At 42.3% G+C, this 25,218-nt stretch overlaps 1 protein-coding gene across 3 annotated transcripts; it reads right to left on the bottom strand.

Annotated features, from left to right (window-relative positions):
* Positions 1–687: 687 nt before the first annotated feature.
* phf12a (PHD finger protein 12a) lies at positions 688–25,218 on the bottom strand. 3 transcript variants are annotated; one of them, XM_063014216.1, is made up of 15 exons: positions 25,145–25,218; positions 19,946–20,127; positions 12,972–13,044; positions 10,870–11,272; positions 10,513–10,633; positions 9,544–9,676; positions 9,087–9,251; positions 8,812–8,955; positions 7,151–7,724; positions 6,963–7,067; positions 4,425–4,577; positions 4,159–4,257; positions 3,381–3,463; positions 3,148–3,286; positions 688–1,858 (listed from the first exon to the last, which is right to left on the bottom strand). In XM_063014216.1, the coding sequence occupies exons 1-15, from the start codon at positions 25,202–25,204 to the stop codon at positions 1,491–1,493; spliced, it is 2,802 nt and encodes a 933-aa protein (XP_062870286.1). In that variant the 5' UTR covers positions 25,205–25,218; the 3' UTR covers positions 688–1,490. The 3 variants fall into 3 exon arrangements, with proteins under 3 accessions (XP_062870286.1, XP_062870285.1, XP_062870287.1); XM_063014215.1 differs by lacking the exon at positions 25,145–25,218 and adding an exon at positions 23,646–24,405; XM_063014217.1 differs by lacking the exon at positions 25,145–25,218 and adding an exon at positions 23,646–24,405 and having other exon boundaries at positions 9,544–9,667.

Genomic DNA, 25,218 nt, shown 5'->3' with positions numbered 1-25,218 from the left:
AATGTTCTGCTGGGAAACCTTACTTTGACACGTACCACCTACCTAAGCACTGTTGCAGACCATGTTCCCCCTTTCATGGAAACAGTATTCCTTAATGGCTGTGGCCTCTTTCAGCAGGATGATGCACCCTGCCACAAAACAAACATGCTTCAGGAATGGTTTGAGGAGCACAACTACAAGTTTGAGGTGTTGACTTGGCCTCCAAATTCCCCAGACCTCAATCCAATTGAGCATCTGTGGGATGTGCTGGACAAACGAGTCCGATCCATGGAGGCCCCACCTCGCAACTCACAGGAGTTAAAGGATCTGCTGCTTAAATCTCGGTGCCAGATACCACAGCAGCACACCTTCAGAGGGGTCTAGTGGAGTCCATGCCTCGACGGGTCAGGGGGACCAACACAATATAAGAAAGGTGGTCATAATGTTATACCTGAACAGTGTATGTCTATGTAGTTTTTTTGTCATGCCAAAAAAGGGAAGGAACTGAACTGTTGCTACAAAACTAGGAGCATATTTAACATTATTTAACATTAAACTAGGAGAATTTATTATATATAACTGCTTTTATATGACTGTTAGCAATAGTTGTAGCTAAAACGTCTGAACTCCACAAACTCTTGGTGTAATGACGTATAGAAAGGAACACAGTAATTAGAACCATTAAAAAAATCAGAACTACAAGGCAAGTTGTTTCTAAAGCATGTTATTTAAAATCTTTAGATATTTACATTGTTTAACAGACTGGTCAAAATTGTAAGAACAGAGTACATGAAACTGTTCTGCTGAAATCTCTTTGAAACAGACATATACATAATGACTACAGTATTGAAGAAAAAAAAGGACTTAACACTTCGATAGCTACATAACATCAACCGAATGAAGCACTGTACAAATATAAAAGCCAGAATAGCATCTATGTACACGGATCCTTCTGCGTCCCTGTTTCTGCTTTGTACACAGTGAATTCCTTTCATTTCGGTTTTGTTGTGTGTATACGCCGCTCTTTACACTGATTACACAGATACATACACATATATACAACCTGTAAGCGGATTCGCTTGTGTGGGGACACACATCTGAACCGCCCGAGGCTACAGCCAAGTAGCGAAATGGGACACTAGAATGTTACTATACTTCCAAATACAGAACGTTAAATAAAAAATGAGTAAATAAAAAGTTCTGTCTTATGAAAAACATACGTGTGTTTATATAAAAACTCGTTACTGGCACAAAATAGACCGTGCTCTGATTTCTTTACATGTGAAAAGTCTGTCTCTGTATCTGTTCGTTAGTTAGAATCCCTTATTTTATAAAATCTAAATTTACACTCGCGCAACTGCCCTGTGCAACTCGCCCAGACAACAGGAGTTCCTGAAAAGGAGTGAGGAGGTGAAAAAACTTCACTCATGCAAACATATTAACAATTAAATAATGATGAAAGACAGCGTTCAGTTTTGTACAAGTCTGAGCTCCGAGGCTGGTTAGGAGGGCTATGGGACGGGACTGTGGTGCAGCGCTGGCACTTGGTGGATCTGGGTGAGTTTATTTAATGCCTCCCCCTGCTGTTCTGTGCTGCACATGATGGTGCTTGTGCCTTCTTCATCTTTGGGTGGCTTGCTGGCGAACTCCGTTATGCTGAAGACGAACTGCAGGCAGCCGACCTTGACGTGGCTGCCGTGGTGGAGGATGGCCGTGCCCTCCCAGCCTGCTCCGCTACCCCCGATCAGGCTGGAGCCGCTCGCTTTGCAGCCACACGTGTGGAGGTGAGAGTCCTCGGCCTGGCTGCTCATCACTGCACCCACTTCACAGGGTGCCACCTCCTCCTCTTTTTCCTCCTTCTTTCTTTTCTTACTGCGGCCTGGAGAGGGATTAAGCACGCTCATTTACTTTCATCCAAACTGACTTACATTAGTTACAGTATACAGTCTGAGCAATTGGGGGTTAAGGGCCTTGCTCAAGGGCCAACAGCTTTAACCTGGCAGTGGTGGGGCTTGAACGAGTGACCTTCTGATTACTAGTCCAGTACCTTTACCGCAAGGCAAACTACGCTATACATACGACATAGTTGTAGGTCTAAACATCATTATGATATACACCGATCAAGCCATAACATTAAAACCACCTCCTTGTTTCTACACTCGCTGTCCATTTTATCAGCTCCACTTACCATATAGAAGCACTTTGTAGTTCTACAATTACTGACTGTAGTCCATCTATTTCTCTACATACTTTTTTTTAGCCTGCTTTCACTCCTGTTTTCAATGGTCAGGACCCCCACAGAGCAGGTATTATTTAGGAGGTGGATCATTCTCAGCACTGCAGTGACACTGACATGGTGGTGGTGTGTTAGTGTGTGTTGTGCTGGTATGAGTGGATCAGACACAGCAGTGCTGTGTCCACTCACTGTCCACTCTATTAGACACTCCTACCTAGTTGGTCCACCTTGTAGATGTAAAGTCAGAGACGATCGTTCATCTGTTGCTGCTGTTTGAGTTGGTCATCTTCTAGACCTTCATCAGTGGTCACAGGATGCTGCCCACAGGGCGCTCTTGGCTGGATATATTTTTGGTTGGTGGAATATTCTCAGTCCAGCAGGAACAATGATGTGTTTAAAAACTCCATCAGCGCTGCTGTGTCTTATCCACTCATACCAGCACAACACACACTAACACACCACCACCATGTCAGTGTCACTGCAGTGCTGAGAATGATCCACCACCTAAATAATACCTGCTCTGTAGTGGTCCTGGGAGAGTCCTGACCATTGAAGAACAGCATGCAAGAGGGCTAACAAAGAATGCAGAGAAACAAATGGACTACAGTCAGTAATTGTAGAACTACAAAGTGCTTCTATATGGTAAGTGAAGCCGATAAAATGGACAGTGAGTGTAGAAACAAGGAGGTGGTTTTAATATTATGGCCGATCGGTGTAAGATCATCCATCTATGATCTGAAGCTGATATGTAATAGGATTATACTGCAAGGCAAAAATTTTAAATACAAAAGCAAGTTTACAAGCATGTTAACAAAAATAAAGTGGCTTAAAGTTAACAAGGAAATTGTAGAGACACCTAAACTGAACAGGTCATGCCTTGATGGTGTACTTTATTTATTTATTAGTGTAAGGAGAGAAGTGTAGGTACTTACGAATGATGTTCTGTACTTTAGTCACCACGCCGCTGGTCGGACTTGGGCCAGTTTTCTCTGAGAAATCACAGGAATACAGCACATTGTCCACTGTCGTCCCGTGTTCGCTGTAATTCAGCAACTCGTACTGCTTGGTGTTCTATAATACACAAAAAAATGTATTAAACATCTCTGCCATCAGCACATTAGGCTTAAATCCAAAGAGAAAAATATAAAGGTCACTGGGCTGTTACCTCATCATAAAAAATGCAAGCGTGTTTTCCTGATACATAATTGCAGTGGCCGTAATTCGTAAGGCATACGTCCATGTCAGCACCTGTGGACGGAAAATGGTGTTTAGTGTTACACTGGTGGGAAAAACAAAGTCTCTTTAGGCAGGAATGAACCATACTTGAATTTAATAAGCCAATTACAGGTAATGACAGGGGAAATCTCACACTGCTGCAATAAATAGTATGCACGTTTAGTGTACTGCAGCTGACATTGTTGGCACAGGATAGTTTGGGATAAACAACCCCCCCCACTCAGTTTTCTCTAATCTAGTTATTTCCAGCTGCCAATTGCAATGCAGTCACCAGCCACTTCTTTTCACTTGTCAGCAGCGGAAACTTACTGAGAGCCACATCGCGATCAGAGAATCATGCTGTGCTGCGTTGTGAATCGTCCACCACTCGAGCAGACGCCTCAACCGGACAGCAGAGGACGCGTTTCGGCATCGGCACCAACAGCCCTCCCTCAGACACAGCCGTTGATAGCACAACTGAGATTTAAACTCACATGCTTGAGAGCTCGGTGCCAGTGGGCTAACGGATTTGCCTGCAGCGCCACCTTGATGGTGATAAAGAGGGTTGTAGAAAAACAGTGCCTGTGGTCGCACTAACCCTATTTATAGCTAATGACTTTTCCAGATGCAAAATCTAGGTAAGTAATGGTGGATGTAGTTGCAAAACCAGGTTATTTGTAGACTGAAGTATCTGAAGTATGAGAGAGTGTACAAGGAGTGAGACTCACCAGTTCCAATGTAAAGGCTTCTGTAGCACATGCCGACAGCTGCTCTCTTTCCAGATAAAGGATAGAATGTCGCTCTGGCCTGTATGTCTTTATTTTGAGCTGAGAAAGGAGACAGACGTACAATGGAATCAGTAACTAATAATAACTTGCATTACATAAGGGGTGCTGAGGGGTTTGAGGGTTACTGCCTTGCGCCCATGTTTTCCAGTGAAATTCCACCAACTGCATCCCTGACCAGAATAAAGCTCTTAATCAGTTGGGCTTACCTGTAGCAGGTCGAACTGGGTGTGTTAATGAGGTGATAATCGGTGAAGCCACGTCACCCTGCACAGGAGGCACCTTTGGCTCCAAAAGCTGCTGAATCTGCTGCCATGCTAGGAGCTTAATGAAGCGTTCATCTAATGCGTTCAGTTCAATTTCTGCAGAAGAAACATCTGTCACCAACAAGAACAATATATATACACACACACACACCGAACAGCCATAACATTAAAACCACCCCCTTGTTTGTACACACATTGTCTTTTTCATCAGCTCCACTTACCATATTTGTAGTTCTACAATTACTGACTGTAGTCCATGCAGTTTCTCTGCGTGCTTTGTTAGCCCCCTTTCATGCTGTTCTTCAATGGTTACAACGCTACAGAGCAGGTATTATTTGGGTGGTGGATCATTCTCAGCACTGCCGTGACACTGACATGGTGGTGGTGTGTTAGTGTGTGTTGTGCTGGTATTAGTGGATAACACACAGCAGCGCTGTCCACCAACCTTAAATATCCAGCTAACAGTGCCCAGTGGGCAGTGTCCTGTGACCACTGATGAAGATCTCAAAGATGACCAACTCAAACAGCAGCAATAGATGAGCGATCGTCTCTGACTTTACATCTACAAGGTGGACCGACTAGGTAGGAGTGTCTAATAGAGTGGACAGTGAGTGGACACGGTAGTTAAAAACTCCAGAAGCGCTGCTGTGTCTGATCCACTCATACACACACAACACACACTAACACACCACCACCATATCAGTGTCACTGCACTATTACATATCAGCTTCAGATCATAGATGCAGAGAATGATCCACCACCTAAATAATACCTACTCTGTGGTGGTCCTGGGAGAGTCCTGACCATTGAAGAACAGCATGAAAGGGGGCTAACAAAGCATACAGAGAAACAGATATACATTATATATATATATATATATATATATATATATATATATATATATATATATATACATACACAGTGTATCACAAAAGTGAGTACACCCCTCACATTTCTGCAAATGTTTCATTATATCTTTTCATGGGACAACACTATAGACATGAAACTTGGATATAACTTAGAGTAGTCAGTGTACAGCTTGTATAGCAGTGTAGATTTACTGTCTTCTGAAAATAACTCAACACACAGCCATTATTATCTACAACTGCCTTAACCCTCCTGGGCATGGAATTCACCAGAGCTGCACAGGTTGCTACTGGAATCCTCTTCCACTCCTCCATGATGACATCACGGAGCTGGTGGATGTTAGACACCTTGAACTCCTCCACCTTCCACTTGAGGATGCGCCACAGGTGCTCAATTGGGTTTAGTCCATCACCTTTACCTTCAGCTTCCTCAGCAAGGCAGATGTCATCTTGGAGGTTGTGTTTGGGGTCGTTATCCTGTTGGAAAACTGCCATGAGGCCCAGTTTTCGAAGGGAGGGGATCATGCTCTGTTTCAGAATGTCACAGTACATGTTGAAATTCATGTTTCCCTCAATGAACTGCAGCTCCCCAGTGCCAGCAACACTCATGCAGCCCAAGACCATGATGCTACCACCACCATGCTTGACTGTAGGCAAGATACAGTTGTCTTGGTACTTCTCACCAGGGCGCCGCCACACATGCTGGACACCATCTGAGCCAAACAAGTTTATCTTGGTCTCGTCAGACCACAGGGCATTCCAGTAATCCATGTTCTTGGACTGCTTGTCTTCAGCAAACTGTTTGCTGGCTTTCTTGTGCGTCAGCTTCCTTCTGGGATGACGACCATGCAGACCGAGTTGATGCAGTGTGCGGCGTATGGTCTGAGCACTGACAGGCTGACCTCCCACGTCTTCAACCTCTGCAGCAATGCTGGCAGCACTCATGTGTCTATTTTTTAAAGCCAACCTCTGGATATGACGCCGAACACGTGGACTCAACTTCTTTGGTCGACCCTGGCGAAGCCTGTTCCGAGTGGAACCTGTCCTGGAAAACCGCTGTATGACCTTGGCCACCATGCTGTAGCTCAGTTTCAGGGTGTTAGCAATCTTCTTATAGCCCAGGCCATCTTTGTGGAGAGCAACAATTCTATTTCTCACATCCTCAGAGAGTTCTTTGCCATGAGGTGCCATGTTGAATATCCAGTGGCCAGTATGAGAGAATTGTACCCAAAACACCAAATTTAACAGCCCTGCTCCCCATTTACACCTGGGACCTTGACACATGACACCAGGGAGGGACAACGACACATTTGGGCACAATTTGGACATGTTCACTGTGGGGTGTACTCACTTATGTTGCAGCTATTTAGACATTAATGGCTGTGTGTTGAGTTATTTTCAGAAGACAGTAAATCTACACTGCTATACAAGTTGTACACTGACTACTCTAAGTTATATCCAAGTTTCATGTCTATAGTGTTGTCCCATGAAAAGATATAATGAAATATTTGCAGAAATGTGAGGGGTGTAATCACTTTTGTGATACACTGTATATATAGTTACATTTTGTCATTTTAATCAACTGTAATAACACTGGCCTGGGATTCAAACTTACCCCCATTTCCCTTCATCATGTTCTTTAGACAGCTGGATAGATCTCCCAAATTGAAATGGTCTACACCACTGCTTTGCGTCACCGCATCCTCACTGAGTTTTCCGTCTGCAAAGAGGACAAAATAATTTTATAGTTTCTCCAACTCTGCCAACATAAACTCAGAAATAACTTCCAGTTTTGAGACTCACCAGTGGAGAGCGCTGTAGACACCTGACAGCTTGCACCTGAATCTGCTGCTGGTTGTGCGTGAGATAACGGTAACCTTAGAATAGTCTTCTGTGTATGAGCGGAAGTAGGATTGGATTCAGATTTAACCCGAGAAGAAGGATCTGCAGCAGCACAGGATTTTAAACTCAACTCTTCAGTCCTAATGGGTGTAGGGCCAGCATGATTGGGCAGGTTTGAAATGGATAACGTAGGAGAACGTGGTGTCTTTGAGGACTCCTGGGGGTCAGTGGAATACATCTGGCCACCATTAGTTTGGGTTGAGCGTTCTACAGGACCATTGCTGGTTCCACAGTTCTTACACGGTCTTTCAGTGCAGGAGCTACACGCTCGATCCGGCGAGTTAAGGCTGAGCGATTCTGAGGTTTTTCCAGGCGTTGTGGAGTCCTTGCTGAGGGACGAATGTAACCATGAAGATTCAGAGTCCTTTTTGTCTGTCGTTTCGGTCTGTGTTAAGTCACACTGTGAGGACGACTTCTGCTTGGCCGACAAATGTCGCATGATGCTACACTGGAGCGAGATCACGTCTCTGAGCCACTGTGAAGAGAAAACAGGGTCGAAACTGAATGTAGACACGTACATGGCTATGTTTGCAATATATTACCTGTGATTTAAGTAAATCCAGACTGTTTTTTTAGGGATATTAATGTTTACCTATGGTGATGATGTTTACCTTAAGGCACGGCATTCCTAACCCCCCCCCCAAACCCAGAATTAAGAGCCAATACCAATACTAGCACAATGTGAGGATTTCAGTACTACTCCAATCCCAAAATAGAAGCAGAAATGGCATCAAGTATGCAAGTAATGCTTTATTTATGAACTATAATAATAACGCTAAGGCGCTCAGGCTGACACAGTATATTACGATAGTCCACTACTGCTGGGATCCAGGGTTTGAATTCCCAACTACCGATCGAGTGTCTACATACAGACATGATTAGCTATTTCTATTAATATTTATTATGATTTTAACTTCATGTTTAACGCACTTTGGTTACATTCCTGACAGAAACGGTAGTTACTCACTACACAAGGTTCATCAGTTCAAGTCTTTAATGTCAGACACAGTCATGGATATTTCTGTATCTCCAGTTCACCTCACTTGCATGTCTTTGGACTGTGGGAGGAAACTGGAGCTCAAGGAAAAAACACCCATGCAGACAAGGACCCAGACCACTTCACCTGGGAATGGAACCCAGGACCTTCTTGCTATGACAGTGCTGCCAACTGAGCCACCCGCCATTTGTAGTAAAAAGGAAATAATTTGGGATTCTTTGCTTCTTTATTAGGATTTTAACGTCATGTTTTACACTTTGGTTACATTCATGACAGGAACGGTAGTTACTCATTACACAAGGTTCATCAGTTCACAAGGTTATATCAAACACAGTCATGGACAATTGAGTGTCTCCAATTCACTTCACTTGCATGCCTTTGGACTGTGGGAGAGCCGGAGCACCTTGAGGAAACCCACACGGACAGGGGAGAACATGCAAACTCCACACAGAAAGGACCCGGATCGCCCCACCTGGAGATCAAACCCAGGACCTTCTTGCTGTGAGGCGACAGTGCTACCCACTGAGCCACAAACTCTGTTAAATCCACCATCGGCTGTAAGTACCTGTTGTTGCTCTTCGTCGCTGGTTAAGTGATGGGACGGTGATGTTTCAGAATAACCCGAACAGACAAGCTCGCCATCTCTGATTCCTGCAGGCGCCATCATTTCTGGTGGCTTCTGGTACTGTGACTTGATAGCATCCGGAACCTGTAAGTGAAATCGAGCCAGTTTGTGATTTTAAAGCAGATCTCAACTTGACAAACAAGCAAAATAAAATACAATAATGTAATAAAACAAAACTTTTGGCTTGGAATCTGATTTCTTGAGTGTGGTCTGACCTTCAGCGTTTTCTTGGTGGGAGCGTGTGGGGCTCGTCGAGTAGGGGGATGCTGGCGGTGTGTTCGCTGGAGAAAGTCCACTTTAACAGCGTGCTGGGATATACGGTCCTGAAACCTGTCGAATAGCTGGCAGCGGTTGCTTAGTGTCAAGCTTCGCTGGTTTAGCTGGAATAAAGCAGATCAGAGATGACTGAGACGGCCAGCTAAATAAGTGACAAAGTGCTGATCATGTTTCTTAACAGGAAACTTGACCTTATCATAGGTGCCAATAATTTTGGAGCTGATTGTTGCTGGGTCAATAGCAAATATTGCAAATGTCCATAAAAGTGTAGTATGGTAAAATAACAATGCCTATTGTAAAAAAAAAAAAACACGCTACACAAATAAATTTGACTCGAGTTGACTTGATTATAATGATCTGGTTGTCCAGCTGTACGCAAGAGCAAAAAAAACTTACCACCATGTGCTCAATGTGATTGGGACACATCCATCTGCCCGTAGGCATGGCAGTGAGTGGTGGATCTAAGCAGTCCATGTGGAACAACAGAGGGCAATAATCACACTGGATCAAGGGTGCAAGCCTGCAGCTCCTGCAACACAGAAGCATCAGAGTTACTTTTTGCAGCAGTGCAAGTGTTTCCTCCTTTATTGTCTAGGATTATCTCACACCCCCCTGACATGCGCTCATGCTATATATGTTTACAACCCCTTATTTAAGGCATGCAGAATTTAACCAGAAACTAACAAACTGTGCTACTTCTTACACATCTGTTGTAAATAAACTAATCTGACCAACACCAAGGTCAAGTGTCCTCACAGCTTTCAAACCAAATGTCCCACTTCTCCATAGTGATTTGAAAGAGAAGCGGTTATGGTTACACCCACCCGCAGCAATTTAAGGTAAATTCACTTTTACCGACTAATCCTAAAAACACAATACCAGTCCAAGGTTTGAGAGTATAATCTGTACATAAACCTAAGACCATGGGTCTACCCGAAAGCCTAGTGAGCTGCCTTGACAGAGTATTCTAATGAGACATCGACTTCTAAGGCATATTATTCAGACACACTACTAAGACAGCGAATGCGGTGATTATGTCAACACAGTTTTCGCTTACTAAGCTAACACAGGTAGCCTCAAACGATTCAAACCAATATATTTTTTGTGAGGAAAGTTGTGCCACACTGGATACCCGGAATTGCCTTCACCGCTGAGGAAGCATTGACTGCTCCCTTGTTATTCAGTCAGTCTATAGCTTCGAAATAGGGCACCTTAGTAGGCAGCATTTTAAGGCATCTAAGAATTTGGACAGCCTTTTTCTCGGGAGTGTGCGTAGAAGATAGCTCATTAGGTTTTTGGACACACCCCATGTCTGACTAAAAGGATAGACTTGTAATGATACAAAAAGGGGAGTGAAAGTGGTACCTGTTGCAGGTGTAACACACTTTGACTGGCAATGGGACAAGCCCGTGGTGATCCAGCTCATGCTGAGGCCGTTTTGCATTTTTCCCAGTTGATTCCTCTTTTCTTCTCTTTTTGCTGGTTCCTAAGGGGGAAAACATTTAAAGAGGAGGGAAGGTGATGAGACAGGACACGTATGTTTGAAGATAATAAAAAACAAACTGATACTAATCAAGCAACCAAATTGGTACTGGTAACAATACAAAACAAACAGCATGGACTATTTACTTTAAAAAACGTGTGTTTAATGTTTATTGGTCATAGAAAACCCAATTTTTCCCACATTTAAGAAATAAACTGACAAGGCCCGGTGTGCTGTACCTGGAAGTGCGGTAGTGCAGGTGAGGTCATTAGGCAGCTGGAACTGCGTGGGGTTCCTCTGCATGGCGGCAGCGATCAACAGGTCAAAGGGTCTCTTTAGGGTGGATGGGCCGGTCTCTGGCTCTGAGCACTGAGCCTCGTCCTCGACGTCCAACAGGTCCTCCTCCTCATTGTGCTCGGAGGGTGTGGGCGTATCAGTGGACGAAGCGTTAGAGGTGGGAGTGGCCGGTCGGCTGCTCGGCCTTCTCTCCAGGAGTCGCACCTGCGCCACGGCTGCCCGTAGGCCTGTGCTGGCCACTGTGGGATCCAGACGGAGGGTGCCCAGGTCCGGCTCTGCAGCGGGAGACGACGTCTGCTTGGACAGCATAAGGCCGTTGATTTGTTCCTTCTTCAGCTCTCGCTTCTGTAAAGCATGGTAGGTTTCGAGGGTTAAATCAGTGTTTGCTTTGTTGAGGTCAAATTGAAATTAAATAAACAATTAATGAGATTTTAGGGACCTAAACAGCAATAACTAGAAAAAAAAGTAAGTCATTAAAATGAGTAAAAATGAATAGTAAAAAAAACACAGTTCAGATTCAGTTAAGCTAAAAAGAATGTTGCTGTTTTAAGCTAGCCTGTAATAATGTATGTAACAAATCGTAAATACAGTCACCCCTGAGCATCAGGTTTCAGCAGTCACTTGACAGGACTAACAATGAGGTAATTTGCTAAATTAGAACATTTTTAAAGGGGTCTCAGTGAAAAATAATAATAATTAAATCAACGAATTTTAACAGGCACAAAATAAGCTTGTACAAACACAAAATAAGCTTGTACACAAACGCCTCCTTGTGGAGGCTTTACATTACATCTTGTAAACCACAGTGGGACCAGATTGCCACCATTTTTTAAAATTAAGTATATTTTAGTTTGTGTTTCATTTTAATGCATTGTTTGTGTTGCCTGGGTCACGGTAAAAATACTGGACAAAATGTGAGTCTTGAAAAACCCTGACTTAGAATGATCAATATTCAATATATCAAGTTTATAGCATAAGAGACAATTCAATTATCAAACAACTAAACTCTAGTCCAAATACTTTTGCCAACTGTAACCTGTAGTATACATTGACAAACACGGACATTGACAATAATCTCAAATGTACACCTGACTTAATTTAACATAATTTTATTACATTTAATTTAGATTTTACTAGTAACAAGATGGCTTAAAACATCAAAACAGCACACCATTGCCCCCCTTACCCCCAGATTTACATCCCATCAAGATTACCAAGCATGGGAAGGACTTTTGTCGGCCTGTTGTTTTTCCTTACAGCTGAATGTAAAGCTATGTACAGAAAAGCATTTCAAATCAGGCTCCAATTCCATTTAGAGTTAACCTGGGCAGATCTGAAGTCTATCACATTAAATTCTTTCTCAATTACATTCGATTTCAATTAAAGCCAATTCGGATAGCAAAAACCACAACTATTTTTTAAAGCCCTAGTGATTTTCTGGACTCAAACTAACCTAAAATGAACGGATGAACAATGGAAAAATATCACGGGGTTTGGCAGGTTAACAATTCAGTCTGTTTATGGAAATACTTGATGTGTTTTCCAATCCAAAAAAGAAAAGGACCGTCCAGATTGTTACCAGCATGAAGTTCAAACGTTCAAACATCTATTACGATATGGAGGGAGGTGTATTTCAATATTTTTGTTGCATTTTCCCTTTTCTTTCCACCTAATGTAGTCATTTCCAATTCACCACTGCACTTGCGACCTCTGTTGCTGACACAAAAGACACGTGAAGCTGAGTAGAAGTGACTTATGTACGATATGAGGTGCAACGCTATGCTCTCTGTATTCCGTCGCCACTAGTGCCAGCACATCTAGCAGAAACTAGGCATTTCTATTGCAGAACAACTGTAATGACTTCTAATTGAGCCTTCCCTCCCTCAGACACAGCCAGTCTGGTCTGTATAGCACCTGAACATCGTAAATGCACGTGAACCCAGTAATATTCTACTGTGTGACTGTCCATAATAGAATAGCACCGGCTAAGCCACGCACTCAAAACAGGGTAGATCTGAAAATCCTCACTTGACTTGAGCCTCACCTTCTTACGGACGGTGCAGCGATGGCACATCCAGTCTCCAGGGGGGAGCATTTCCCTGCTGAGCGGTGGGTTACTGCAGAGAAAATGAACAAAGAAAACAATTAGAAAGTCCAGTCAGTGTTCTTAAACTTATTCAGTGTGACCAAGTACCACACAAATGCACAGAACGTCCCAGTAGTTATTGGCTAGTCAGGAATTTCACATTTAATTAGAAAGAAAGGAGTGTTAGTAATAGCTGTGAGTGTGTAGCATTTAAAGTACCTAACTGATGATTCAGTCCAAACCCTATTTTACATAAACATGTGATTCCTAGTCAAAATACTTACCTAGCTTACCTTGTTCAGCTTTCACTTACAAATCAGACATTTGTGTTTTCATTAACACCCACACACAAAAAGCTTGTTTTAATTTAATAAAAACACTACCAGCAAGCAATCAATTGTTAGAGTTCATCCACTTTGTTTAGTTCTTGGTTTAAGATAAGATAATCCTTTATTAGTCCCACAATGGGGAAATTCACAAATAATAAAAAAATAGTACAATGTATAACAATAATAATAAAAAGTCAGAAAAACTCTAAAAATATTTACAAATATTTACAAATAACTGCACGTGAGAATATTGCACATTGTAATAGTTACACATGGGGAAAAAATTGCACATTTTTATGAATAATAATTTAAAGTGTGATCTATCTGGAGCAGTGCTGGTTGTATAATCTAACAGCAGCAGGAAGGAAGGACCTGCGGTACCGCTCCTTCCCACATTTAGGGTGAAGCAGCCTGTCACTGAAGGAGCTGCCCAGTGCTGCCAGAGTCTCATGCATGGGGTGAGAGTCATTCTCCAGCATGGATGCCAGCTTGGCTAACATCCTTCTGTCTCCCACCACCTGCACTGGGTCTAAGGGGCTCCCCAGGAAAGAGCCGGCCCTCTTAATGAGTTTGTTCAGTCTCTTCCTTTACCCACATTTAGTAGTTATCTTTTTTTTAAAATTGCCAAACAGTCTTCATTGGGAAGTGCACATTTCACTGCTGATCTTAAGCCCGGATACATAACTACGTTTGCATCATGTGGGGCATCTGGTGTAAAAACTGTGCCAGGTCTGATATGATTACATTTACATTACATTTTTATCCAAAGCAATCAGCCATAACATTAGAACCACCTCCTTGTTTTTACACTCACTGCATTGTATCAGCTCCACTTACTATATAGAAACACTTTGTAGTTCTACAATTACTGACTGTAGTCCATCTGTTTCTCCGCATGCTTTGTTAGCCCCCTTTCACCCTGTTCTTCAATGGTCAGGACCCCCACAGGACCACCACAGAGCAGGTATTATCTGGGTGGTGGATCATTCTCAGCACTGCAGTGACACTGACATGGTGGTGGTGTGTTAGTGTGTGTTGTGCTGGTATGAGTGGATAAGACACAGCAGTGCTGAGTTTTAAAACATCTCACTGTCACTGCCGGACTGAGAATAGTCCACCAAACCAAAAACATCCAGCCAACAGCTCCCCATGTGTAGCGCCCTGTGACCATTGATGAAGGTCTAGAAGATGACCAACTCAGACAGCAGCAATAGATGAGCGATCGTCTCTGACTTTACATCATTTTAAAACTCCAGCAGCACTGCTGTGTCTGATCCACTCAAACCAGCAGAACACACACCAACACACCACCACCATGTCAGTGTCACTGCAGTGCTGAGAATCATCTGTGGTGGTCCTGACCATTAAAGAACAGAGTGAATCTAGAGAAACAGATGGACTACAGTCAGTAATTGTAGAACTACAAAGTGCTTCTATATGGTAAGTGGAGCTGATAACATGGACAGTGAGTGTAGAAACAAGGAGGTGGTTTTAATGTTATGGCTGATTGTGTACAGTACTGTGACAATATATTGTCTAAGCAATTGAGAGTTAAGAGCCTTTGCTCAAAGGCCCAACAGTGGCAACCTGGCAGTAGTGGGGCTTGGATCAGCAACCTTTCGAATTGCTAGTCCAGCACCTTAACCACTAGACTACAACTGCTACAAATGTTTTATTTTAATTAGACAAGATTAAATGTAATAAATTAGGCTTTATTAAAGAAGTTGAATATTAATATAGCTGTGTTGTTGCGCTTGCTTCATTTTGGGGCTTTTAAATGATATTTAAAAAGCCATCGTTTGGCCATGAGTGCTGTAAAAGGTGCTTCTAGTCACTGTTTTGCACAGATTTAGTTCATTCCAATAACAAAACCTGTCTAAAATAAACTGTGTCCTATTTTAAAAAACAAAAATCAATCAAAAAGGTCAAAGAAAATCATTTATGAAGGGTATTATATTATAAAATTATATATGGCTTTGTGCCTGTCATTGTAGACGATATACACCCAGTGCAGGCCAAAAGTCTGAGGCCACTAGTAAAAATGCTTCTATTTTATTTTTCCCCCAAATGTGTTTTGCATTACAAATCATATAATTAAAAGAGATATAAATTTCAAACATTCTTAGTAGAGATGTACCGATCGGGGTTTTTGGCACCGATTCCGATCTCCGATCTCCTTTCAGGGACATCGGCCGATAGTCGATTCCGATTGGGGGGGGGCTTAGCAGTAAATAAACTTAAAAAGAGCCTCACAGTAAAGATAAACCGGAGCAGCGCGCGCACGCGTGTGTGTGTGTGTGTTTGTGCCTTTAGAAGAGACGCTTTGTTCACAGTATCGCTATAAGTGATTCATTGATTCATGAGTTGATTCGTTTTTATGTGAAGCGTAAGTTTCTCTTCTCAGTTATCTCTCCGTGTTTACTGTTATTAATTAAATGTCGTGGTTTTAAATAAACACCAGCTACTACAGAACATTTTGTGTGACTCTTACATTAAAAAGCTTCATTAAACTGCTATTACCACAGATCTGTAACCGAGTCAGACTCGTTCCGTCTAAGGAGCTAAAAGTTTTCTAAAAGTTCAGCAGATGATCCGGAACTAACGAATTTGGTAATGAATAAACTTTTGCCTCGGATTGGCTCTGTAACGTCTTCTGTTCTCATCTACATCACAAGTAAGAACCGCTTACGATTTACCAAAGTGAACCAGGAGTTTATATAACGTGCTGATAGAATCGACTCAGATGTGACCGGGTTGAATTATCTTTTTAAAGTAAATATTACAATAAGCAAAATTACATCGTAAGAGCTTTCACGATGGTTTCTGTACGATGGTTGATGAATGGTGATGTGATGGTTGGTGCTTCGTAGCTCAAAGTCTGGATCAATCCACTGAGCTGTTAACTTAACATGGTCTTTATATATCACACGATCGGATCGGCTACTTTTAGGAAATATCGCCGATAGCATATTTTTATTAAAAATCGGCCGATACCGATTCGTAGCCGATCGATCGTCCCATCTCTAATTCTTAGTGTTTGGAACTACTGAAAAGCAAGCAAGCACAAGAGGTCAGATTTCTGCGAGTCCGATCTTTTCCACTGCAGCACAAACTAGACGACTTTAGCAGGTGGATCTGATCAACTCATCAGTTTAAATGTTTAAATGAATACATTTCAGTTGCAACTGTTCACCTATTACAAACTCTAAGAAATGTAGGTACACTGATTTAAAGATTCAAACTTTTTATCCAAATTATGCCAATAATGATAACATATACTAGGACAAATTAAATGCTTTTTTGTCATATATACAGATACAGTTGTACAGCAAAGAAATGCACGTGTACCCACTCATTTACATCGATCAGGCATAACATTATGACCACCTTCCTAATATTGTGTTGGTCCCCCTTTTGCTGCCCCATACGCAACGAACCGCAATGCACTGTGCATTCTGACACCTTTCTATTAGAACCAGCATTAACTTCTTTAGCAATCTGAGCTACAGTAGCTAGTCTGTTGGATCGGACCACACGGGAGCCTTGACCGCCCATAACCCTGTCGCCGGTTTACCACTGTTCCTTTCATGGACCACTTTTGATAAGATACTGACCGCTGCAGACCAGGAACACCCCACAAGAGCTGCAGTTTTGGAGATGCTCTGACCCAGTCGTCTAGCCATCACAATTTGGCCCTTGTCAAACTTGCTCAAATCCTTACGCTCGCCCATTTTTCCTGCTTCTAACACATCAACTTTGAGGATAAAATGTTCACTTGCTGCCTAATATATCCCACCCACTAACAGGTGCCATGATGAAGTTATAATCAGTGTTATTCACTTCATAATGTTATGCCTAGTCGTGTACATTTTTGGTATATAGCAAATGCATTTATCCAAAAAGCGACTTACAATTATCACTGAACATGATTTTGAGCAATTGAGGGTTAAGGGCCTTGCTCAGGGGGCAACTTGGCGGTGGTGGGGCTTCAACCGGCAACCTTTTTATTACTAGTCCTGTACCTTAACAGCTGTGCCACCACTGCCACAGTGTTAGCTGTGCTAAAACTGTCCCAAAAATACAGTAATGCGTCAGGAATTTGCATGTCATCCTTTGGCAGGGGCCTTGCTAACCTCTATTCGCAGCAAATCAAACATTTAAACCTCCAACTCAGCGAGTCGCTGTATATGTAAAGTCATTAGGAAGTCATTCTGTAGGTCAGCTTTATCTTTATAGGAAATGTAAATGTGCGACAACTAAAAAGCAACCTTAATGAAAGCGTGGCGAGTCCGTGGTGGGCCTGCAGCCAATCCGGGCACTCGGCCAAAGCCTTGTAGCATAATGCATGCTGGGTTGATTTAATATTGCCTCAAAACCCACATGGATTCGTTTATACTTTTCCAAGCCACGTAAGAACAGCAGAAGTACAAGCAGGAACAAAGAATAAAAAACAGCAATAAGTTGATTAAATTAAGCACTTGGACTGTACCGTGCAATGAAAATGGAACTGGAAGACAACTTGTGTCTTTGTGGAAAGTTTCAGGATGCATGAAATACTAACAAATCCAGCAACGTGTCTGTCCCTGATTACACTCTTACTCAGCTATTTCAATATGCACACTAAAATCAGAATGTGATGCACTCAGCCTGCAGAGTGCATGGTTAATGATTACATGCATTGCAGCTACATGAGGCACATGTCCATTACTATACAGGCCTTAAAAAACAGTCCTTCAATTTTCAATCAATAGAAATGCCTTTCTAGCATGTCATTACTGTAAAATAGGGTGTTCACAGGACAGAGATGTGCTTTTATTTAAAACACTATCCAACCTAACCTGTGCCACAACACAGCAGTCAGTGAGAATGCAATTCCTTGCACATTTTTTTTTTATCATCTTTTGCAAAACTTCTACAAGACCCCTTTTTGCACTAACCCACCCATTATTCTTGGCCTCCAATATAAATAAACCATTGATTTGATTTTACGCAATCAAAGTTATTAATGCTGACAATTAATGTAGACAAATGTTGAACTGATTATATCTGTAATAGCTTCAATTGTTTTCCAAGGCCAGCATGGTCACCAGGTGGCTGCAAGCGCAGAAAGTCGTCAGCAAAACCAAAAGTTCAAATGGTGAGCAAACTCAGGATGTCAGAACTGGACATCGAAGCAATAGAGGAAGGACGACTGGTCGGACAAATCCCATTTTCTCCAAGATCATGTGGACGGCCAGGGATCATTCACACATGATGCCGATAAGTAAAGTGGATGGACAGAGCTGTTATGGCTATTATCATGGCTTAATTAAAAGGCTCCATCATTATTTATTTAACTAGGATTTTAACGTCATGCTTTACACACTGGTTACATTCATGACAGAAACAGTAGTTACTCATCACACAAGATTCATCAGGTCACAAGTTTTTTTTCTTTTCTTTATGCATTTTCTCCCCCTTTCTCTCCCCTTTAGCGTGTCCAATTGCCCGATTGCGTCGTGCTTCCTCTCCACCAATGCCGATCCCCGCTCTGACTGAGGAGAACGAAGCTAACCCACGCCCCCTCCGACACGTGGGCAGCATGCCGCATGCATCTTCTCACCTACACTTTGACGAGTGCAGTGCAGCTCAGCGTTGTGTACGGAGAGAGACACCCTGAGAGCACTCTTTTCTCATCTCTGTGCAGGCGCCATCAATCAGCCAGCAGGGGTCGCAATTGCACCAGTCACGAGAGAGAGAGACCCCATCCGGCTTAGTCCCGCCCATATCTGAAGAACAGGCCGATCGTTGTTCACGTGGCCGCTCAGCCTCAGCCGGTAGGCAGAGCCGAGATTCGATACGATGTATTCGAGATCCCAGCTCTGGTTCCAGCGTGTGTTTTTACCGCTGCGCCACCGAGCGGCCTCATCAGTTCACAAGTTTAATGTCAAACACAGTCATGGACAATTTTGTATCTCCAATTCAACTTACTTGCATGTCTTTGGACTTTGGGAGGAAACCCGAGTCCCGTAGGAAACCCACGCAGACACAGGGAGAACATGCAAACCCCACACAGAAAGGACCAGGACCGCCCCACCTGGGGATCAAACCTAGGACCTTCTTGCTGTGAGGCGACAGTGCTACCCACTGAGCCACTGTGCCACCCCGGGTGTTGTTCGAGTAACTTTGTGTAAGCACTTCATTTGTTACAAATTTCATTGATTTGAAACATTAGCACCTCAGACAAAATTTGTAAGTGTGTTATCATCTAGCACTTAAGAACCTAGAGAACCAGGTGGTCCTAGCAATCATACGGCATCATAATTACGTTTGTGTAAGAGACTTTTCTGTGGTGTAGTGTGTTGACAATGTTTGATGTATGAGTTTGCGCACGCATTGAGTGCATTTTGTACCTGTGCACCCCCCCCCCCCCCCCCCTAAATTAGACCAAACTTTTTACACAAGGCCTTAACACATTTACATACTTGTCCCAGATGTTGTTATAGATCGTGGAGAACTACAAGACCTGCATAAGTGGCTGTAGAGAAAAAAAACTTCAGGATGGTGGGTAAAAACAACACCCCAACATTAACCTGATTCTAATTATCAACCAACGTTTCGTACCAGCACTGCAGGTGGAAGGCGGCGGGGCAGTGGTCGCAGCAAAGTAGGTCACCTCCTTCACGACAGCTGTCGCAGGTGTCGTGGTTGGTGGCGCGGCCCGCTCTTCTATTGCTCCTCTCTAACTTCCGGCTGCGCTTCTCGCCGTCTTCAGACTTCGGCGGTGCAAGCAAAGTTTGGATTTGCTAAAAACACATATAACAAGTTTACTGACTTTAGGTTTTTAAGGTGCAATGGACAATATCTGATAGATACTGTAAAAGGTGAGAATATCTGACGCTCAAAACTAAACAGACCTGTTGAAACGGTTTGATTTCATTAATTTTATCGGGTCAGCTTGTCTATATTTCTCCAGCTGATCATGTTAAGCATGCCCCCAAGAGCCCCATTGCTCCACCACAACGTTTACCACTCACAAATAAAAGGAATGGGCAGATTTCACTGCTAAATGACTTGCACCTGGTAATGTGAGGGTTGTGGTGGAAAACATTTGCTGTAGTTTGGCTTTTACTTAAATTTGTAAGTCACCCACCAGACGATCCATCAACAGAAGGAGACCACCAAAAACCAGACGGCTTGTTATGACAATATTTAGTCACTGCTATTCAGCCAAAAACTAACTAATCTAACTTTTATTGTTTTTATCGTAATCTCAGGCCAAAATCACATTCAGAAATGCATTCAGAAGTTGTGGCTAGTAATGGTTTGGCTTCCTGTTTAGTGTGTTACTGCATTGTGCCCAGTGATTCCGGGGAAACCAAACCCCTGAAGATCAGGATAAAGCAGTGGTAAAACATGGGAAAACACAGCAAAAACTACAGGTGTGTGTATGACTGATGATGGTCAAAATTAGCCACAAGCCATAATCATGGCAGCTTATAATTGGTTTCGGTTTCTAGTACCATCATGTAGTTCACTAAATAGTTTTAATTAGCTATCAAATGAAAACACCAAAGTTTTGAAAAATCCCAAATGACCTGCTATGCCTCACACCAGTGCCACATGTTAATTGAGAAAAAGTTAGTCCTGGAATCTGTGCAACAGGTCAACTACACTCAGTAACTGTCTGTTTGCACATTTTAACCATAGTTAAAAAATATGATTTCTTAGTAAATATCTTTTCAATTCATACACCTTCTATTTAAGTCCTTACAACATATTAGCTTGCCAACAAACTTAATAACAAATATCTGTAGATCAACTATTATTATCTATGGTAGCTCATAACTTTATGAGGTCAATACATTGTAGTTACGTTTAGCACTTTATAAAGGTGGAGAATTATGAAACTTCATCCACATTGCTAAGGTTAGTGCCGCCCTGTAAACTCAAACAACTAGAGCGGTTAGAAAGTCTTCTGTCACATCAAGTGTCATTCTGTCTTAATTGCAAAAGCCTGTGGCTTAAACTAAATGGTTGTTCGGAGGAAGAAGTCTTGTGGTCTGATAAGACTTAAGTCAGCCAGGAAATATGCGATTTCAGATGTCTTACATGCCACACTTTATGACGAGATGGCGGCTCAGCAGTTAAGATACTGTATGGTTGCTGGTTCAAGTCACAAAAGGCCACTTAAACAAGCCCATTAACCTTAAATTGCTTGCACTGTAATGGGTTACAGTTTTAAGTCTCCTGATAATTAGGTGTCTGCTAAATGCCCTTAATGTAGACAACAAAATGGGAATAAAAGCTCGCATGAATCCCGTGACAAACTGTGAGATCTCCAGGTTGAATTTTACAATAGCGATTTTCAAAAAGAAGGTCCACAATGCAAAGTGCTGCACTCTGTTTGCTTCACTGATCAGCACACTGGAAAATGGGGCTACACAATGGTGTAATTGTGAAAATCTTTTACACTGAAGTGTTTGGAGCACCTTGCAGTTGGGTAAAAATGGACAACATAACATACCTGTCCTACAAATTTAGCTTAAAAGTAGAACAGAAAAGCATATCCTTTGTACTTTATCACATGTTTACATTTACATTTTCGGCATTTAGCAGACGCTCTTATCCAGAGCGACTTACAGAAGTGCTTCCATAGTAAATATTACCTTACTCTAGTTTAAGTAGACAACAGTTCAAGAACACAAATCTGCTGGAACCCTGTTAGAACCAAGGTTTTTTTGTTTTGTTTTTGTTTTTTTGCAAGAAATGAATAAGAGCGTTAGTAAGTAATACAGCTTAAGTGCTTAGTAAAGAGGTGTTTTTTTGTTTTTTTTACTATTTTTCCCATTTTTTCCCCTCCAATTTTATCCCCCAGTCTAGTCGTGTCCAATTTACCCTGCGTCCTCTATACTGATTCGACCCTTCACCGCTGACTGAGGACGCCTCCCAACTGACTGTGCTCGGAGGGCCACACCCCCACCGGCGTTATTCCTCAGCCCTGTGCAGGCGCCATCAGTCAGCCAGCAGGGGCCGCAGTCGCACCAGTTATGAGGACCTATGATCCGACTTTCTTTACCCTCTAACCCTGAACAACAGCCGATCGTTGTTCATGCGGCCGCCCAACCCAGTCGGAGAGGCGGAGCTGAGCTTCGATACGATGTATTTGAAACCCCAACTCTGGTGAGCTAGCGTACTTTACCACTGTGCCACCTGAGAGGTGTGTTTTTAATCATTTTTAAAGACAGCAAGAGACTCAGATGTTCGGACAGACATGTGGTAGTTAAATATGTCATTTAATCTCACTGTAGGTAAACAGAAAAGTTTTAAGTAGTAAATACGGGCTCTATATTAATTGATGTGCACAATTATATTAGTATGATATTGTATGACTGTCAAACAAAATAAGCTGCCACTGAGAGAGTTAAAATGTTTTTAGACATCGAATGATACTTATGGCTGAAAAATGATCTGAGATTTTTGTCTGCTACAACATGAGCAGACTAAAAAGTGCACATCTGGCCTAAAGAACAACTTCTCTGCTTGGATTCTAAAAGAAATCTAACAAGGCAAGTGACACCAACAAGTGACACCAACACCACAGCAAGATATAGCTGGATTTAAATAAGAGGAGGCTTTTCTGCAGCAGACTTTGGCAACCAGGTCAGGATGAACTGATCAGTTGGTTCTTATTTAGCTTTTTGTTACAGCAAAACTGGGATTGTTTAAAACCTGACAAAACAGACTTATAACCTTGGGTGATCATGCTGGAGACCTAAACATTGCTGTACACCAACTACCACATGCTTAGGAACTAACCTTGGATTAGTGGGCTACTGGCTGCATTATAAACTAAGTTTGTAATCTGTGTTTTGTCAACACACAGTCTTAACTATAAAAATGTATGTCTTTTTAAATTTTAGTCCAATTAAAACAAGTCCTAGATTGCAACGATCAGACGTGAAAAATGACATTATAGACATATATAAACACAATGGCGTCCTGCCTCTTTGGTTGCAACGGGACGTGTCAGCCATTGTTGGGCCTAGAAACATTAGCAGGTTAGCATTTCTGCTTTAATGTTTGTCCCTTACAATCGGATGTTATTCTAAGTAACAGAATTAACTTGTGTTTGCTTTGAATAATGTATGCAACTCATAGTTGCATTTAGAGTTAGGTCTCTATAAACAGAGCATGTAAATGTATTTGCACTGGACTAGGCTAGGATTTTAATAGCATCTGCAGCAACCGGTAAAATGCATTGACAAAATAAAGCACTGCACCATGCAAAACTTTAAACAATTACAATACAAAGTGTTCTCACCTCCATCAGCCCGCCGCTGGTGTCCAGATCATAAACTATAGTCGGGGTGTCCATTTTGTCCCACATTCACTCAAATCTGACGAGCAGATCTGCTAAAGCTAGGCTACACCGCTAGCTCAATTCGAAAAGAGCAGGTTTGAAGGTCCCAAATAAACACACTCTCTGCAATCAGAACCTTAATAAAACACGTACAGTCCGGGATAAATGAATCTTTCAGGATAAACAAAACCTCTGATCAGTTCAAGAGCTGTTATGGTAGCTCAGGGGGTAACCAGTCTCACTCCTAGTTCATCCGCTACCAGTGAACCAACAACATTCGATTTCCAAACGTAGCACTTAGCAGGTTTATTTTTAAACAAACGAACAAAAACACCTCAGGAATAAAGAGTCCAAAGCGGCTCCAGTTCGCGTCACTTTGAGTAAATAAGCCAAAACCCGCAGTGTGCGGCCTAATCAACGGAGGCCTATCCTCGGTATCTCCTGTTACTCCTTCCCCACTCAGAGCGAGAGCAGACGCGGGATAAACACGCCAAACCTCCGACGTCCATGATTCCTTAGACAAAACACCAACCGCGAGTCAAAGCGTAAACACTTAGCTGCAATGCAAATCTTAAAAACCCAGTTTACACTCTGAAACAATCCGGTTTAACCGCGGACATCATTGTTGTCATGAATAAACGCTGCTGCATCCAAACACTGATGCTGGCGCCTTTTTTACACACCCGTTTTCTGACAAATATTAACCTTTTTTCGGCTAGTACTGACAGGAACCCATGTGCTTTCCGTGCTCCTATTGGCTTCTCACAACGCTTCCACCAATCGCATTGGTCAGTCGTGGACAAGGCGGTGGGGTCTACCCGAAAACAAGTGGAATACAAATATCGCCTGCAAGCCACATCCGAGTTGGCTCAAACATGCCTAGATCAACTTGTGCGCATGCGCAAAACCACTCCCGGGCATGCGCTGTCAGAGACTGTCCAACTATGCCATCCGCCTCGAAGCCATCTTGACTATGTCGTCGGACGGATTTTTTTTGCTGTTTTACTGTGTTAATTTGCAATTGGTGCAGTTATTTCTATTATTCATGTCTCCACAATAGCATGTTTTCGGAAATAGTAGATTTTTAATTTGCGCAGTTTGAGACAGCCTTTGTGCGATTGTGTTTCAGCGCCGTTATTCAGGCTTAGTATTTTCCAGCTCCGTGATTGGACAATTCAGATCAAAACACGGACCAATAGGAGGCGTGGAAGAAATGACGTCATAATTTACTGTCGTTACCCCGGAGATACTGAGATTCACTCCAATGAGTTTATATACAGTCTGATAATGATCTTTATTTATTTATGTTTATATGTTTTGTTGATTACTCACATTAAAATTCAGTTAACACATCATGTACAGGATCCCACACATTTAAATTCACAATTACTGTTTATTTATTGAATTTAACATGGATGAAAAATGTTTTACTCACTGTTCATTTTATCAGCTCCACTTACTATATATAAGCACTTTGTAGTTCTACAATCACGGACTGTAGTCCATCTGTTTCTCTGCATACTTATAACCAGCT

The sequence above is a fragment of the Trichomycterus rosablanca genome, chromosome 18 (genome assembly GCF_030014385.1).
Source record: "Trichomycterus rosablanca isolate fTriRos1 chromosome 18, fTriRos1.hap1, whole genome shotgun sequence".
Lineage (NCBI taxonomy): Eukaryota > Metazoa > Chordata > Actinopteri > Siluriformes > Trichomycteridae > Trichomycterus > Trichomycterus rosablanca.
Note: the sequence above shows the minus strand (reverse complement) of the source record. Positions and strands in the feature narration are given on the sequence as shown.

Bases quoted from the DNA above. Each gene is read 5' to 3' on its own strand.
- phf12a (XM_063014215.1), bottom strand. From the start codon at position 23,711: ATGTGGGACAAAATGGACACCCCGACTATAGTTTATGATCTGGACACC. The intron at 9,252-9,543 runs GTAAGTTTTTTT...GCTTTATTCCAG, and splicing joins ATCACATTGAGCACATGGTG to CTAAACCAGCGAAGCTTGAC. The intron at 3,464-4,158 runs GTGAGTCTCACT...TTCCGTCCACAG, and splicing joins AAGCCTTTACATTGGAACTG to GTGCTGACATGGACGTATGC.